At 46.7% G+C, this 19,170-nt stretch overlaps 1 protein-coding gene and 1 pseudogene across 1 annotated transcript; one reads left to right on the top strand and one right to left on the bottom strand.

The window, feature by feature from the left end:
* The first annotated feature begins 10,093 nt into the window (after positions 1-10,093).
* LOC120838973 lies at positions 10,094-14,829 on the top strand (annotated as a pseudogene).
* A 1,848-nt stretch (positions 14,830-16,677) lies between these two features.
* LOC115315540 lies at positions 16,678-18,505 on the bottom strand. The gene is made up of 2 exons (XM_040209148.3): positions 17,657-18,505; positions 16,678-17,257 (listed from the first exon to the last, which is right to left on the bottom strand). Exons 1-2 carry the CDS (start codon positions 18,394-18,396, stop codon positions 16,678-16,680), a joined length of 1,320 nt encoding a protein of 439 aa, XP_040065082.1. The 5' UTR covers positions 18,397-18,505.
* Positions 18,506-19,170: the final 665 nt, after the last annotated feature.

Here is a 19,170-nt window from a genome sequence, read left to right as displayed (position 1 = left end):
TGTAACAAAAGCTATTTTTAACTTGCTTTCGTGTTTAAACAATATACGTATAACTGCGCGTGTGAATGAAAAAAAAAATAGAACAGAGGAACGTTTTTTGTTTTTTTTGTTTTAGTATAGAATGCAGTTGTCCTAGCTTGTGGTCATGAGTCATGACACCACCCGTCTCCCAATACGGCGCCTCTGATTGTTTCGCGGCACGCGTCGAGCCGCAAAAATAGAGTTGGGACCCATCCGCGAGGGGCATCGAAACTCCTGCTGCGCGGAAGGTTCAAGTGATGTGTTGCAGTCATCTTTATCTTCAAAAATAAATCAGTCTGTAAATGGTGGTTTTTCGATTTCAAGGAGCAGTTATGTCTAGAAGGATACCCCGAAATAATCCCATAGGCATATTCTATAAGTGCGTTTTGAGTGAAGCAAAACTAAACTTCGATATGCTGTGCGCTCAAATTTATGTGCAGTGTAAGAAATGAGTGCTCCGTCCGCCGTTGAACCCCGCTCGCTACTTTGAGGTCGCCCACCAAGAGTTAGGAGAATGGGGTGGCATGAGGAAAAAACAACAACACAGAAACATGGTCGTTGCTGTTCTCGTAGTTTTCGCGAGCAATATGGCATGATAGGATGCAGAACAAATGGCCTCGGACGAAATGGTTCTGGACGAAACGGCCCCGGACAAAATGGTCCTAAGTGCAATCCCGGAGAGAATGGTCCCAAGTGATTTTTAGACACTCATCCTTTAATAAGGTGCTTCTCTGAAGTTCTGTTAAGTACATTCAATGCTCTTATAATGCAACTTTTGTAGAGACTATAAAAAAAAAAGAAGCTCCATATAGACGCGACAATGTTGGAGAAACACACACACAGGGCAGGCACCTGTCTCGTGCGTGTTTTTCTTCGACTTTGTACCGTTTATTTTGCATTCTTTTTCATTATGCCGATCAACCAACTAGCCCAACAATCTATTTTACTGTTTGATACAACTCTTTCCGATCTCCCGCTCGAAGCTTTAAATTGATGCCGTACAGTTACATTTTGTGAACTTGATGTTTTACTTTAAAGGAGTTCCCTCTTCTAGCTCTGTTGAAAAGAGCTACAAGAAGACGTTTTGAGTGAAGCCAAACGTAGCACACATTTACAACTAGTTTCTTTGTGTAATGAAATGTTTATTTCACAAAAAAATGTATTGCATTATACGAATATTTATCTTTTTATATGTTGGGATTGTACCAATTAAAGCTAATAAAAATAAGGAGCGAGAAAAAATACGAAAAACATTTATTTGAACCATTTTGTCCGAGTTTTCTATTCCAAAAATTTTGTCCGGGGCCATTTTTCCGGTTTTTGGGCTGGTTCTATGTTTTCGATTCCCATTTCTAGTGTAAAAGGGATAAGCGCCGCCTGCACGCCCAGCATTTCCGTGACGTGGCGCTTAACTGAGCGAATATTTGTTCAGAAATGGCAATCGACGGTTCGGAGGTGGCTCCGATTGGAAGAAAAATTCTTTGTCAGCGACATCAATTCGCTCTCTCTGATTGATTTATTATCACTTCTCCTTCGAGTTACAAAATAGGCTCGATTATCATTCAATCTTGTTTCCAAGCCCTCTATTTTGATAAATTCCTATAAAAAACACGTCACTGACCGGACACTGAATCATCGAATCTAGGTGCGTTGTCGTACTGCCGGCACAAAAGTCGCTCAGCCACCAAATAGGCCGACACGCGTTGCTCAACACAGTGTGTTGATTGTTTCCGTTGCCGGAAGGTGTCACGCCGAATCGAGAATTTCGCTCTTGTTTATTTTGTGTTTATTTTTGGCAAGAGAGTGAACTGCCAACAATTTTACCGGCGGCTGACGGACATGCTTGGTGACGTGATCGCCGTGTTTCCTGGCAGACAAGGACGGAAAAGCGATGACATCTGCATATTATCTTCGCCAGCGAACCATGGTTCAGGCAGCTCAACGGCACCCCAGAAGATAAGCCGTAATGTGTTCAAAAGCGACGTTTCGGGGGCTAATCTGCTCACCACTAGGCTGACAGTTCGTTGGGAACGTCATGCTCGTTTGACCAGTGAGCCTTCTGCCTTGCATCATGTGATCACAACCGCAGAGAAAGGTGTCAGGTGATAAACACCAGGCGACTAATTGACCATTCTGATGTTAGCCTGAGACTGAGGCAGGAAAAGAGGAAGTTTCAAAGTAGAAGAAAAAGGAACAGTCGAGGATACGTCTCTACCAGAACATGCCTTCGTTTGACATACCACATACGGTTGAAAACTGTCCTCCTGATGCTGTTCCAAATGATGTAGTCCCTGTGCCGCTTGAAGATATAGAGACGTATCCTCGACTGTTCCTTTTTCTTCTACTTTGAAACTTCCTCTTTTCCTGCCTCAGTCTCAGGCTAACATCAGAATGGTTAATTTCCACCAGCTCGCCTGCGCACTCACTACAATATCAGCGACTAATTGGTCCGGCAAGCACGTAGCTTCCACCGCGCTGTCAGCTTAGCGGTGAACAGGAATGGGTCGCTGAAGGTCACTGGAGCCAACAGGATCTAGTTGTTGTTGTTTTGTCCGTTTTTTTTATTTTTCCGTGTCTCCGGTTTACGATGGAAGTTCTTCACCAGCTCGCCTATGCTTTTACCCTTTCTTCGGTAGGATCTAGTTTCGTTGCTCGAGGGAGTGCCACACTCGCTCGTACGAGTGGCGGATCGGAACAATGTTTGACCTCCTCTCCCTTTGGGTTTGAAGCTCTAGAAGGAAGTACCTTCCTCCCTTTCCTCTTAGCCATCACTTGCAACATGTCAGCGGACGTGAGCACATGGACGATTGGAGACGTCTGCTGGTGGCTTTTTGAAAACGAACTGCAATCGGCCTGTTCATCATTTCAAGGTAAAACTTCTTCTAATCAGGCAATATTTATAATTTATCTTGAAAATTGCTATAAGTACAGTAGTGCTCAAAATGGCCGGAAATTGTTTGATGCATAGGCAGAATAAGTAGGACAGGGGGCGGCTTCTTATTAATTAAGCTACTTGTCGTTTGAAATTTGTTTTTATGCTATTTTAACTTGGAGTTGTCCAAACAAGCACGTTGCAAAAAAAAAAAAACATTATTTTACAGTCTTGTATGCTGAACTACACAAGAAAAAAACGTTTTTGAAGCGAACACTGATTTCATTACTACAATACTGACTATATATAATATGACAAAATGCTGAGTTCAAGCTTTCCGCCAGAAAGATCTCAAGAACAGAACTTCGAATCTACAGCGCGAATGAAATGAGCAATGATATCTCTTCGTAAATGTAACAACGTATGTTACCGGGCTTTAATTAGCTAATGTATCCGTATTTATGGCCCCAATAAACGTGAGCGAATAGGTGCTGTAAACGTTTTTGTTTTTTGACCGGCCAGGGACATGGCACTCTGAGAGCCAATCACTGCAATTTACGGCACCGCTCAACTAATGAGGATGCCGAACATTTGGTTAGACCCAAAGATGCTGTCTGCGACATCAGGGAATGCAAAACGTCCCGCTTGCTTTGCTTAATGTAACAGCGCAGATTGCATTTCTTGGTCTAAACGTATGTTCCGCGTCGTCATTCGCTGAGAGTACTTCGCAGGTTGCAACGATTGGCTCTCGGAGTGTTGTGCGGAAATCGACAGGCGCGAACTTTTTGTGCATTTTCTGTTTGCACAAATGTGGATGTATGTTTGATAAAAATAACTGTTATATTTGGTCCTATATTCAGTGCTGCAACTATTATGTAAATAGCTTACATGCGTAAACGGCGCATCAACGTAACAAATTGTTTTTGTTTTAGGGATTCGTTGATACTCACAAATGTGAAGACGCCGTGAGTGCTCGCCGTCATGTTTTGCTCATGAACGAAGAGATAACTAAAGCGCCCCTGAACGTCGACTTGATACAAGACCGCATGATGCGGACGTTTCAGTCTTGCCAAGAATGGATCCTCAGCGATGCTGGAGCCCTCACAGTCCTTGAGGAATTTCCGGCAATGACGATTCCCGGAATGGTAACTCAATATTATCTTCTTTATATTTAGTCTTAAAGTTTCGAGATTTTTACAGATCATCAGGACTTCAAAAGTTTCTTACTACCCGTTTTATCGCCTGTGAATGAGAGAAGGGCTTTTGATACGTGCTAAATTAAATAATTTTACCTCGTAATAAGGCTAGGCAATCAATTAGTTAACATTCCGATTAATTAACTATTGTTTTACTCTGAATCAAGTGAGTTTAACAGGCATATTGGTTGGATTTAGAGTTACGAAAAGTCTTATAAACAAAAAAGTAAAAAGAATATTCATTTAATTCTTTTTTTGTGTTTATAACACAATTGTCTCTCATGGCTACTTAAGTGTTTTATATGATTATTATCTAGAGTGGTTCTGAAGTTTAAATAATAACGTACAAATATTTTATTTTAAATGTTTTCCATGCTTTTCTTGTGTATGAGCAAAACGGCAAGTTGATATTTGAACTTGTTATTGTACAAATATGTACATATATTTTATTTTAAATGTTAGCCATGCCTTACTTCTGTATGAGGCACAATGACAAGTTGTTATGTACTAAGCCTTATAAGACGTAGTAAAAACTTGTCAAAGAAAAAATCGGTTGTTCTAGGCCTTTTCTGGACACAATATCTTTCCTCGAGATCAGCGCGACCTATAAATTAACTAGTCAATATAAAAGAAAACGTAAATCTAAATTATTTTAATTGACGCCAAGCCCTACTCCACTATAGTGACAGTAAGTGGTCATTTAGTTAATATATATATATATATATATATATATATATATATATATATATATATATATATATATATATATATATATATATATGTGTGTGTGTGTGTGTGTGTGTGTGTAAACAATCATTGTGTACAAATTCATAGCGCATAAATGTACTTTTGTAAACCAGCAACACTGTCCATTCGTTGTTTATTTTTCAGTTACTACAAGACGTTAAACTGCCGTTCGGCAAAGACATCCGGAGGACATGGGAGCCAAGATTGAGGCATTTACAGCTTCTACACAGGTGCTCCTCAAAGGAAAAGAACGTCACTCTGAACCTCGAAGAGCTGCTTGAAGGTATACTTTAGTTGGTGTTTTTGTAATCTAGCACAAGTTTCAGACTGCGACGACGCAGAGGTTTACCTTCGTCCACCATAAATATGCTGGGTTAACTTACTACATCATTACGAACTGATGACCGCTTATCGGGGCCATTCGTTTAAGACAGGGTTAACTTATACTCAGAAACAACTTCTGTGGCGTTTCTGAAGTGAAGAGTGCGTGTGCATAGCCTTGATTGCTTAAGATGCGCGGGCGTTTTTAACTTCGACTACACATTGCCAAAAAAGTTGCCCAAGTCACCCCCGAGTATAGTGCATTGTCACAGATGGTAATGCAAACTTGTCAGGGTTATATCTTCAATATACGAGCTAGTAATATAAAACATATCCTTGCTTTATTTTCTAAAAATAATATAGAGGAAATATAAGCGACTAAAGTCAATGACAGGTTAAGAAAAATCTAAAAGAAGAAAGCCGATGGACGCTTGAAATGGAGAGAAGGTTTCTCCTCTCCCCTACAAGCTTCTGTCCGCTTCCTCCTCTCCAGCTCGTAGATTTTTTCTTAACCTGTTACTGACTGTAGGGCAAGAAGGATTAAATATGGGTAGAACCAACGTTTCTAGAAACATGCTTAAAATTTCTGTGCATCTACTTCCCGCAGAACACTCGAGAAGCCAATCACACCAATCCACGAAGAGAGCTCGGCGAATAAAAAGGCCAAAGCATGTTTAGACATATGAATGAAGCGAGAGATGTCACTGAGCATGGCGGTTCACGTACTGACTTCATGCTCAGTGTCACGCTACAGACTTCATTTTTAAGTCAAACACATTTTCAGCTTCTCCATCGGCCGAGTTTTCTTCGTAGATTGCATTGATCGGCCCCTCGAGTGGACGCACGAGCATTTTTAAAAGCAGAGAAAATTCGGTGGCACGTTGGGCATTGTTTTACGTGTGTACTGCACATATATTGTAATTCATTGACTTCCGATCTTCTTCCTTTACTACTTCTTGGATGGAAAGGGAACGCTTGATGCTGCGTACCATTTTTCGCTTTTACACATTGTTGTAGCGAAGGGGGCTTCGAAGGGGACGCTTCGTCATCCGCTGGTCGCGCTCTCTAGATCGCACTGATTGACCCACTAAATGTTTTGAAGGAAATCATATCTGCGGGTATGTTTTAGAGCGTAAGGCTAAACGAGAAATAAAATGCTTAGTGAAACCTATACAATTATAATTGATCTGAAAGCGCGGCGAATGAGCAACTCGCAGCATAATAATACAGAGGAAAATACATGTGTTCATATTCTTGCTTTCTTGTTGTAGGAAGTCCGGACACTGATGCCACTCATCCATCTCCAGGAAAATGAATTTGACAACTTTTTGGACGGTGTCCTGACAGTGAGCGACATCAGAACGACAGTAGAAGCTGTGTGCACATTGCTGGCAGTGATACCCGTCTCGTCTTGAAACTGTTTCGAATTTTGTTAGCTTTTTTACTGCGAACAGTAGAATCAATTTTTGCTACTCCAATAAAGTATATGATTGGACATGATGTTTACTGTTCTGTCTGTCACCTAGTTAATTACGTACAGGAATGAAGTGTGTTGACTCTGGCCAGACTGATGTTTGTCAACCTGTCGAAAAGGCCCAGTGCTAGCGATTAATGAACAATCTAAAGACACTTTGGTTGGTAGAAAAAAATGCACCTTGTAAAGCAAGAAATACGAAATACGATTTACTAAAAACTAACTAGGAATGTAAAAAAAACTCATTTGTCATAAAAGGGTTAGAAGTACAAAATATGGTTTACTAAAATAACGCCAACATAATCTAAAGAACTCGGGATTTATTAAAAGAACCAAGGAGGGTTCCAAATAAAACATGAAATAGGGTTCATAAAGAAAAACCAAAGAAGGAACCGTAAAGAACCTCGAAATAAGGTTCATTAAGAGCACGAAAAAGGGTTCTGGAAAGAACCCAAATGGGGTTCAATAAGAAGAACCAATAAAGGATACGAAAAGAACCCTGAAATAGGGTTTATTTAGAGCACCAGAAACGGTTCTGGAAAGAACCTGAAATAGGGTTCATTAAGAGCACCAGAAACGGTTCTAGAAAGAACCCGAAATGGGGTTCATCAAGAGCACCAAAAAGGGTTCGGGAAAGAACCCGAAATAGGGTTGATTAGGAAGAACCAAAAAAAGATCCTAGAAGAACCCCTAAATAGGGTTCGTTAAATAGAACCCAGAAGCGTTCTGAAAAGAACCAAAAATAGGGTTCATTAAGAAGAACCAATAAACGATCCGAAAAGAACCCCGAAATAGGGTTCATTAGAAAGAACCCTTTTTGTGGGTTCTTTTCTGCACCTTTAAGGGTGCCGCCCATTGGACAAGCGAAAGAACCCTAAAAGGTGCTAGTTGGCACGCTTTTTTCTTAGAGTGTACGGATTTTAACGATTTTTCGACCTTCGCCTCCGTCTTAGAGTAGACCAGAATCACGGCCTCTGAAGAGATTACTTGCGACGACACGGTTGGGCCCATAGATGCACATTTCGCCAACCTATGGAAAAGGGCACTGTTTCTTACTATCAAGTACAGACACGGAAAAAGCGACAGAAATACCTCATGCGCCTAAATGACCATTATAAGGTCCTCATCCAATATCAATGCCAGCTCGAAACATCACGTTGGCAGGACGCCTGCTCTAAACTCAGCCATGAACCGGGCCTACGGCCTCTCTGGGGCATCTTACGCTCTATGCTAGGGCGGAAGAAAGGCGCCTCTCTTCTCGATGAACTCTTTCTCCGAAAAGATCCCATTGCCAGTGGAAGACCAGGTTATTCGTACTTTTTTTCCGCACGCGCGAGCCAACCCCCCTCTACCGCTCCCCGAAATCTCCATCTCAACGCCACATGAACCTCTTGAAGGGACTTTTTCTCTCGGCGAGCTCATGGCGGCTCTCCGACAAGGGAAGGCTCGCTCAGCACCGGGGCATGATCGTATAACTTGGCAAGAACTCCTCAACCTGAGCGAAACGGCTTTACGTCAGCTCCTTGAAATTCTCAACGAATCCTGGGCATTTGCGCAAGTCCCAGACAGTCTCAAACTAGCTTTGATTTATCCAATCCCTAAACCCGGAAAGGACCCGTCCACACCGAGTAATTTGCGCCCCATATCCTTGACTTCTACCGTTTGCAAACTTATGGAGCGAATCATCCATACCCGCATTCAACACTATCTCGAATATGTACAACCCAGCTTGCACCCGGCTCAAGCAGGTTTCCGGCCTAACATGGGGACGGGCAATTGTCTGTGGCTCTTACGCCGTGTCATTAACCACCAAAGTAGGAAAGCGCTTCCTGAGTATATCTTAGCCTTAGATATGCGTAAGGCTTTTGATAACGTTTCACAGGAGGCCATACTCCAGGAATTAGCGCAGCGCTACCCAAGCCAACGTGCCCAAGACTGGATTCGCTCGTTCCTCCAACAGCGACCTATTCAACTCAATGGAAAGGCCTCGGGATGGACTCCGAAAACATATTTCTTGGATAGGGAGGTCCCCCAGGGGTTCATCGTTGGACCTTTGCTGTTCAATCTAGCAATGACACGGGTGACCCAGCGGCTGGAACGTGACACTGCAGCCCGTTTTACTACATATGCCAGGAGCGGCCAGGCTGGCCTGGCCTAAGAGCCGCAAACAAAACCACGGAACTTCTAAGAGCCGCGGGGGGGGGGGGGGGGGGGGCAAATTTAACTTCTGTTCAGAGTCTGACGGTACGTATGGGGGCACAAGGCTGTACGACTGTACGTATGGGAGTACAAGGCTGTCAAACTGCAAGCTGCAGTGTGCTTTATTCTGAGATCCTTTCTTTTTTCTTTTTTTTTTCTGGGGAAACGCGGTAAGGGGCGAAAGAGGGGGGGGGGGGGGGGGGGGGGTCCCCTTACCAGGGATCCGCGAGCCGTACTTGGACCAGCAAAGAGCCGCATGCGGCTCGCGAGCCGCGGTTTGGCCACCCCTGACATATGCAGACGATGTTACAATTTGGACTAAAGCAGCGGATTACCCGTACAGTCAAACAATGCAGATCGAACTACAGGTGGCAGTCCTCAACGACTCGCAAACTCTCAAGGAGCTGGGTCTACAGCTGTCCCCGGGAAAAACAGAACTGCTCAGTGTAGATGGCAAGCACGTGACGAACCCCGCTCACCAAATTACCCTCCACGTTGGCTCGCAGGACATCCAGTCTATGGCCACCTTCGCATCCTAGGGTTTCAGATCGCCAGCTGCAATAGCCCTAAAGCGTGGACTAAACACCTGCGCAATCACTGGTTCCCACTGCTACACACCATTAGACGGGTCTCCAATAAATATGGTGGAGACAACCCTGCTACGAGACATAGAACGCCTGCACAGGGCCACGCTGCGCACCATCGCCGGTCTGCCCAAACACGTGCGCAACGACAGGCTCTTGGCCACGGTGCCAATACCTCCGATAGATGTCATTATGACTGAAGCATGTAGCCAATTTACCTCTAGATTATAAAACACCTTACAAGGGCGAAGCACCCTAGCATGGGGCCTTCAGCGTCACGTGGTCTGGAGCGGCCCTGATGAAGCTTCGCCGTGGGGTAGCCCCGTCATCAACCTAAAACCCTTCAAAGCGATACCTATACAAAACTTCGACCTCCGTAACCACATAGTCTACCAGCACCACAACGCTGAAAATAATGGACACATTCACATTTACACTGACGCCAGTTTTTTGGCGGACCTAGTCGGGCTAGCGTGGCATTGCACCTTTTGACCAGAGCTCAAAGGCACTAATGCTTGTTTTCTACCGCAAGGCACCACCCTGCAGGCTGAACTATGAGGGACCTCCTCGATTTCCACCCTCCCTGATCTTCGAAGAGAACAAACGCTGACGCGTACATACCGAATTTACACGGACTCCGTCGCAGCTCTAGAAGAACTGTCAACACCAACGACTGAAGATGTTACCGCTGTTGAAATCCGTAAACGCCTTCAGATGCTTCAAGACTTGGGCGCGGATGTTCAGATCCTCTGGACGCCAGCCGATACCGGGGTCCCAAAAGGAAACGCTGCAGCACATGCAGCCGCCACACAGGCACGTGGGAGGAACCGTAACCACAACCCCACCCTCCTCACACATCCCCTTCGCAAATCCCTATTTGACCTTGATGACGCCTCGAAGTTTTCTTACAATCTACGTACGCGTATCCGCAAACATAGTAAGAATCGCCTCCAGAGGGCGACACCCGAAACCCTTTTCTCTCCCACCGACAAATACACGCGCCCACAAGAAGTATTTCTTAACAAAATCATGACTAAAGCTGCATACACACCAAATATTATTCAAAAATGACTCCCTATCGACCTCAATATTCCCCTGAGCTGCCATCACCGCCAGAAGACAGCAAAAGCAGACCTCCTTCATCTTATATAGGATTGCTCCGCATTCACGACCGGCCGGGACAAGATCGTACACATCCCTCATTCCGACCATGCAACCCTCGTTTCAGCACCTCTTCGATCAACCAGCCAGTAGACACTTTCTCGCCACTTTTGGTAGCATTAGCGCTCTGACCAGGATGGTGTAGGCTAACTAATACCCCTGCCAGACGGGCACCTAAAAGGACCTTTACGCCAAAGGACCTTTAGTGTAAATGTCATTTAGGCAGTGCCACACGGCAACTCAAATGACATTTAGCGTAAAGGTCCTTTTCGGGAACCTGAGTTCCCACAACTCCTTTACGGCTGCTAAAGGCCTACTCTCGTCAGCAGCGGTCTACACTAGAGACGCGGATTGAAAATAAAGATCGTACTGATTTCTAAAATAAATATTTTTGTAATTTTATTATTAAAAAAGAGCGTGTTTGACGTATAATCTGTACAGACCTCGCTCTACTAATAGTTTTTTGTACCCATGGCCCCAGCTATCTAGTAGGCGTAGTCGTCCCGCTGCTCGCCTGCTCGCATCGTTCGCTTCGGCACTTCGGTTTTCCCCCTTTCGATTTTTCTTACAACCATAGTTATCTAGCTTTTATTTCTCTACTTTATATTTTATCATCCTTTAATAGTGTATTACTAACTGTACTGTATATATTTAATCTTTGTTTTGTATATATATTTCTATATCTCTCGCGTCGTGCGATATGTCGAACGACGGAGGAGCGTCGACGAGTAGGAAGGGGTCGCCGCGCGTCCATTGGAGCGTCGACGCGACCTGGGCGCTGATTCGGCTTTGGGAGGATCGGCTGGAGGACCTCCGTCGCGCCAAGAGGAACGGTGCCGTTTACGCCGAGATCGCGGAAGCGTTGGGGGCCCTGGGCTTTCGAACGACGAGGGACCAAGTCCACAACAAGATCGAGAACCTGTGCAGCACTTATCGGTAAGGAAAACTTCACGCGTTTGGTGTAACCTGCTAATCCTACGAACACACACACGCCAAACAGTGCCGATAGGGACGACCGTTCAATTTGCGCGGCGCGCAAAGACAGGGCTCGCCTACCTGCAGTGTTTGTCTCGCGTGCCGTGTTCGGCCACCGCTCCTTTGCGTAGCTAGCTCGTACGCGTTTTGAGTAGCCGTCTTCGCCTGCAGCAATGTTCAAAGCTTCACAGCTGACTTGCCATGTTTCATGATCTCCGAGGCTCAAACCACATAAGACATCGGTACTGAAGAGCTAAACTCACCTAGGAGCAAAATCCGTTTAAATCTACAGGGCGAGTCAAAGGGATCGATGACTTTTTGAAGGGACGGCATAAATCGGTTTCTAAACGTATCAAGCTACAATTTTGCATAAAGGTGGCGGTGAACGTGCATCAAGGGTACAAAAAAATTCACTGAAGAAACTTGAGTAAACAGTCAGAAATTAAAAACATTAAATTCCTTCCCACGGCGACCCAAAGGTGTCTGATTGGCGCAACAGTCGGACTCGACAGATATCAGCAGTGCTCTCAGCGTCGACAGCAGTGAAGACACCGAGTACCGCATTTTTCAGAGTCGGGTTTAGTGATGACAACTCTTGTTGTGGCTTGTTTTGGTTTTACCCCTCCTCGTTGAGGCGCTTCACACAGCCCAGAGGTTGCCGTCAAAACTCCACCCAGAAGCAGTGGGATCCGTATGCCCTTAAAGCGCATGCTTCGACCCCCTTTGTAGAGTCTTAGTCCGACACGTTCAGAAACAGATTTTTGAGTTTCCTTCAAACAGCCATCAATCCCTTCGACTTCAACTATTTTATAGGTATTTGTATGTTGTAAGCAATAACAGGCAATGCCACAGAAGGTCTAACCTGACATTGCGATACGATTTGAAAGTAAAACATGCTGATTTTTATGTGCTGGCACTATATACATGGTTATCACTGACATCATACCACTTGCTGTTGTGGCAGCTGGTATATGTGTCCCTTCTGCAGCATATGTTCCACCCCACTGAGGTTGTTTTTTTGAGCAATAATAAGTAGAACTGGCCACCTGCACAATGCCATGACGTCACATGCAAGCCACGTAAAACAGGTAGCATCATGTGTGCGCCAATCTTCAATCTGAAGGTGGTTTGCAAAGCGATTTCTGTTTATTAGGTGTTGTGAGTGTTGCATGTACATTTACGGAACTACATGAATGTGACACTTACAGCTGCCTTAATTTTTAGGAAACATGCACGGGAAGGCACCACCACGGGATCCGGGAAGCAGACCTGGGCCTACTACTATGCCATCCACAGGTTCATGGGGTCGCTGCCGCTCAACAACAGCAGCCTGGTCGTAGAGAGCTGCCTGGACCGTGCAACGCCTGCAGTAGTGCAGGTCGGCTGGTGATATCAATCTTTCATAACAAGGTTTCTGTATTATTAGATATTCAACGGTTCCTACATACACCAACTCGTGTTTACAAACAGATCGGCAAGCTCTTATACGAAAAACAAGTCGTCTGCTTCCGACCTACCTGTCAGAGATCCAGCGATTCTGCATGAACTGGGACTCGTCCTTCATCAAATAGAAGAGGAAATACCTCAAAGGCTACACTAGCGCTTCCGAAGAATGGCTACTGTCCTTTATGTGCCCTCGTTGGAGGTTCCTAGACGGGCCATCGGCAATGCAATGGTGACGATACCGAAAGTGGAGCAGGCGACTGCAGGTCTCTCACTTGTCGGGTAAGTTAGTCCTCGTGTTGTTACTTTGGGGAGCTAAGGCTGCTGTATAGAGCAGCTCTATGCTTCGTTTCACGATAACTTGGCGAACTGTGGAGGCTGCAGCTTCCGCGACCCAATAAGAGTGTCTGAGCAAGGCACGTGACAGCACTCCATAATCGAGGCCACGGAGCTAAGCCTCGTTACCACCACAACAACAGCATTGTCCGTGACAAAAAGTTGTTCTAGGCTTCTTTTACTGTTAGTAGTGTTGCAGTGAGACCCTTCTGTCCGCCACACTACATGACACGGAAGATGAAGACATGTTACTTTTTTTTCAATGATACTTAATACGGATCAACCCTTTCCCAGGAACAATATGGCTTTTGAATGATATGTGAACGATTGCAGCCGTGTAATCCACCACTTCCGCTCAAACATCGCACTGTGCCGTGGCATTAGCACCCACCACAGATTCGCTAGTAAATTGAACGTATGGTTGTCTCATAAACTGTTTCCAAAGAGCTCACTACTCTAGCGGATGGCAATGTTGCGCCGGTGAATGTTCATCTGAAGTTGGTTGGTTTCACAGCAGACGACTTTTGATCAGCAGATGACAGCCAGTTCGTCCAGGTCTTGATTTTGGAGCAGTGACACAAACGCTCCCGTGACATAGAGTCACATGCCTCGCTCCAACGCTGTTTTTGGGTCGCAGGAGCGGTAGCCTCCACAGTTTGCCAAGTTATCGTGAAACAGAATATAGGCAAAACCAGTGGTGTAATTGGTAGACTTCTGACCAAAGGTGGTGGCCAGGTAGTTCTTCAGCGAGCAGTTGGTGGATGGGTGTCAGTTCATTGAATATAGTTAAGGAAGGAGTTGAAGAAGCCAAAGATGACAGCAGATTCCTCATGCCCGTGCGTCCGAAAGTGATGGTACATCTGTTCAATGATGCAACATGCCTCACACCGATGCACTTGTGGAATCACGAGGGTGTAGCTTCCAAAGTTTGCCAAGTTGTTGTGAGATGGATTATAATACCTGAATTGCGGTTTAATATGAATATCTGATTGTATGGAAATTTTCTCAGTTGCTTGCAGGCTTGCAGGATGGAGGTGCAGAGGATGGCGAGATGTTCGAGGAGCCACCTATGGACGTGGGAGACGACTCACATGATGTCGGAGCCGCTGGAGTCTGCTTCGAGGCTCCAGATTTGAGCGGGCACAGAGGAGAAAGCTTGGCCGCAAGCTCAAGGAGGGCGAGCACCGCGAGCACCAGCTGCGCTGCAAGCACCTCTGCCAGCAACGGCGTGTCCGTGCCAGCGAGGGCGCTTCAAAAAAAAGGGCTCAGCACCCTAATACTGCCCTCATTAGGGCAGCAATTGAGGAGCAGAAGCTCCTCCGTTTGAGCTTTGAAGCCGCTCGAGCAAAGGAATTCGAGCTCCGGGAGCGGGAGCTCGTTCAGAAAGAACTTGTGTTGCAAGCGCAAGAACGTGCTTTGAAGCAACAAGAACGTGCTGCGAAGGCGCAAGAAGACCTGACTGCGGCGATGATCGCTTTTCTAAATAAAGCACCAAAGTAAGCGGATGGAGCACATTTGTGTTGTACTTTGGAGCGATTATTCATCTAGCTATGGTATTTGACATGTCTTTATTGTTAACATGCACAATTCCAAGTGTTCTACTACGCATTAATATTCATACTACCCCCCCCACCCCCCCACCCACACACAAAAGAAAAATGTTATGGAAAGTGACACTCCTGTGTCTCGCTGTTATAGTGACTGACAGGGCGAGAAGGGTAGCCACCTCGGTGGCTCCGAGGCGAGGGTGGTGGCCTACGGATCCCATGTGGCGGGTTCGAATCCCGGCCGAGGTGCCCGCAATCTGACGGAGGCTTATTGCAGAGGAGGCGCCGTGTAACCAAGCTTTCAGTATAGTCAAAAGATCCCCAGGTGGTCCAAATTAATCCTTAATCCTCCGCTGGGGCGTGCCAGATGCCCATCGTTGGTTTGGCATGTAAAGCCCCCAAATTTGACTTGGAGCGAGAAGCGTGAATCTTTCCGAAACTCCAGCATCTCCAGTTAATATTGGGGAGGAGATCAGACCCTAACACCCCAAGTGACTAACTTTAGAACTACACAGATGGGGACGAGAAATAACAATGAGCCAGCGCTTGGCTGACGAAACCGAACGCTGCGTCAGCGTTTGGCTGGAGTTTGTGTTCGGTTGCTTGCGGGGAACGAGGGGCTCTTTTGTTTCTACTCCGGCCTGCATGAAGAATGCAGCATGCAAGGTGCACATGCCCAGCTCGGCACAAAAGCCGAAGTGGGTCAAGCTCGCATTCTCCGACAACTGCTTTCGGGAGAGATCCGGCACCAACGATAAACGTGACTGTTTCGTGTTAGTATTTGTATGTTACACTACCCTGCGCTCTATTGCAGAAGATGAGGCGAACATGACCACAAGGCCTGTGGGCATGTCCACAGACGTGTCGGGTAAACACCGAGGTGTGGGGACAACAAATGGGTTGGAGCAATACCACTTAGAAGACAAGGCCTTCGCATGACCTTTGGTTAGTAGATCCCTGACCCGCCCCAAGCGGCAAACAGCCCGAAGCTTGACGAGAGTATGGGTCACGTCGCAACTACGTCTCGTTCGCTGGCGGCCACAGCTGTGTGTGCGCGACTGCAGAGTGCGATAGAGAGCTTCCACAGTTATTGGCAATGTGAATACAACTACAAGATTGCCTGTATTAGCAGCCTACTAATGTAATTTCTCGCGACACCATTGGTTGCCGGTCTTAGCAGCTTGTTAATGTGAGCTCGTTCTGAGCATGACCACTGAAGCAGGCAATGGAGCAGACGATGGTGCTCATCCGGGCTACCTAAAGGGTGCTAAGGGGATCTACTATTGATTATGTTTAGAGGAGCAAACACGCAGGCCTTGATCTCCTCACCAATAGTACCTAGCAAGTTCCACATCTAGTACTGATAGGCCAGACAGGAATGCAGAGTGGACACAAGTACTATGTTAGTGACTCAAAAGAAAGTTTCAACTCTCTTCTGAGAAGCCTTCGGCCTGGAACTTGTGCCCAAACCGTGTCTCATGCTACCCTGCCAGATGGGGCATCAAAGTTGAAACGTGCACACCTCTACCGTCTTCATTCAAACATAAAAAAAAAGATAAAAACTGAAAAATGGTTGAAATGTTCAAATAAATACTGCGGTTTAACTTCATTTGAGACAACGGGAGGAGGCATCGAAAGAAGTCAGCTCTAAAGCCAAATTTTTTTGGCCCTGAGAAGGGCCTTTGCTGGGGCTCAAAAGGGCCTTTTCTTCTGTGGTGGTGAAGGGGTCTTTGCTCTGCTGGTCCTCAAAAGGGCCTTCGTTCCGGTGGAACTCGAAAGGGCCTTTGCTTCGCTCTTCACTCTAGTGCTGGTGAAGGTAGGCAGCAATGGAGTCCCGGACGCTCGAACCATTGCCTGCCACGGCATCCGTGTTGCAGACTGGCTGCTCGTAGAGGCGGGCCTCCGTGCCAACTTCGGTGAGCCACTGGGACTCCACGCCGTCGTTGAAGTGCTCGCAGATGTTATTCAACGTGCAGCAAGCCCGTATAACGAAGCGGGCGTTGTCCACGTCGCACTCCAGCCGCTTCATGATGAAGCGGAACCGTGCCTTGATCCTGCCGAAGGCGTTCTCCACGACCCTACGTGCAGACGACAGTTGCCGGTTGAACTTCTCCTGCGGAGACTGTCCCGCGACATTCTTGCGTGCGTATGGCTTCAGCATGTTGCACGTCAGAGGAAAGGCTTGGTCGCAGAGAACCAGTGGCGGCACGGCAGTCCCGTTGATGGTAACCATTGGTGTTGTAAACGTTGGCCCTTCCAGAATTTTGGCCAGTGCCGACCTCCGAAAGACATGCGCGTCGTGGCACCGCCCTGGCGTCCCCACGTTGACGTACCGGAACCGGTACCGGTGGTCTACAAGGGCCAGGAGAATGATGCTGTACCTGGAGAAAGAAATACAATGCATGCGTCAGTTTTTCACACATAATACGTGAGGCTTCGGGTTTTCCTAAAGCTGTAGATTCAAAAAGAAAATTTTTACACATTATCAGAGCTAGCACGGCACATTATTGAAAATGACAAGCTAACAATCACCTGCTAGCATCTCGTGTTTCGGTAATGTTTCGTCATTTCCACCTCATTAAACGCGGAATACATTTTAGCGCTGAAAACATGACACAAAGACGAGAATCGGACGCCACAGTGCGATTCTCGTCTTTGTGTCCTTGTGCTTTGAGCGCTAAAATGTATTCCAAGTTCCAAAACGAACTAGCCCAACAATCTACTCTACTGAAATCCATTAAACGCAGCTATTTTTGTTTTGTTTTAATTAGTGTACTTACCAGCCCTTGTAGTTGTAGTAGTCGCTGGCGTTGACCTTAGGTGGCGACACGGGGAAGTGGCAGCCGTCCAGCGCGGCTATGCCCTGCGGAAATTCCAGGGCAGCCTGGAACTCGCGGACGTGGTCGGGGAGTTCGGCGGCGGTCATCATCTTGAGCCAGTCGCGCTCCAGCTCGGAAACGACGATGTGGCAGAACTCTTTGTAATTATCGTTGACCGTTGACCGCCCCAGGCCGAACAAGTGGGCGACGGTCCTGTCTTCCGCGCTGGAACACAGCTTGTAGAGCGCAGCTCCAACTCGTTTCTCGACCGATATAGTGGGGCGCATAGGGGTGACCTGGCGCTCCATGTGGGGCCGACAAACGTCCACGATGTACCGAAAGGTCGCCGGCATCACCCGGAAAGCCTGCTTGAAGTGGCTCTCCGGCAGGTTCGGTAGCGTCTCCTCAAACCATCGTTCACCCCGAAAGTACGCTTGGACGCTCCGCGGCATGGTCGTTTCTCCTGCTGTCGCTGCAGCGATGACCAGGCTGTTTGCAAGAAGCCTTTCCTCGAGGAAATCAGCTTCTCGTCGGGCAGACTGAACGTCGGAGCTGATCGACGTCAAAGCCTCCGTGATCGACGACAAAGAACTATTCAGCGATGCTAAACCACTTTCATGGTGGTTGCGCAGGCACACCAGGAACGCGACACGAGACGCAGGGTCCATCGTAGCCGGATCAAGATCGGGAGGAAGATCCATCGAAGGAACAAACTGGGGCAACTGCGTTGAAACTCGAGCGCGAGCACGACGCCGAACTGAACAGGGCAAAAGCGTAAAGAACGGGAAGGAGTGCGCGCACTGAGCAACAGGACCGAGCAAGGGAACCTGGCAACGCCCCTCCGAGCGAGCGGGCGACGCTCAGGGTTGCCGCTAATTGCCAAAAAACCACTGTGCATGGGCATAAAGCAGACATTGTTGTAATCACTCGACTAAACTCGTCATTTTGTTTTTTCTAATATTTTGTTTGCTTTAGAAAAACTTTAAAAAAATATTTATATCGCGGAAATATTATCTTTCAGGCGTGAACGTGCTTTATGCGTTTGAACGAGCTGCGGGAGTTCAATCGCTGTAAACATCCTCTAAATGACATTTACTTGTGCCGTCTGGCACGACAGAACGTAAAGGTCATTTGAAAATCCTGAAGGCCTTTGGCGTAAAGGTCCTTTTAGGTGCCCGTCTGGCAGGGGTATAACTCTTCCCTTTCGGCTGCTCCAGGATACCCTGCATGACTTAGGTGCTGCAGAAGACACCGATGACCAAAGACGACGGAACTGATGCCAATTTCGTAAAAACCAGACACTCCCCCCCCCCCCCCCCTCCCTCAACCCCTTACCCTCCACAGCGCCCTTGTGCCGCTGTGGAGGGTAAGGGGAGTGTCCCTCCTAAAGAATCAATAAATAAATAAAATTTATTTGGGAAAGGGGGGGGGGGGGGGCGAAACGTTCAGCTATAGCGAGCCAGTCAGCGAGTAAG

Source organism: Ixodes scapularis, unplaced genomic scaffold, assembly GCF_016920785.2.
Source record: "Ixodes scapularis isolate PalLabHiFi unplaced genomic scaffold, ASM1692078v2 PGA_scaffold1__304_contigs__length_218370807, whole genome shotgun sequence".
Lineage (NCBI taxonomy): Eukaryota > Metazoa > Arthropoda > Arachnida > Ixodida > Ixodidae > Ixodes > Ixodes scapularis.
Note: the sequence above shows the minus strand (reverse complement) of the source record. Positions and strands in the feature narration are given on the sequence as shown.

What these genes read in the sequence shown, in the direction of transcription:
- LOC115315540 (XM_040209148.3), bottom strand. Translation starts at nt 18,396, where the DNA reads ATGGATCTTCCTCCCGATCTTGATCCGGCTACGATGGACCCTGCGTCT. An exon ending in TACTACAACTACAAGGGCTG is followed by an intron (nt 17,258 to 17,656) that starts GTAAGTACACTA and finishes TTCTTTCTCCAG; the next exon opens with GTACAGCATCATTCTCCTGG.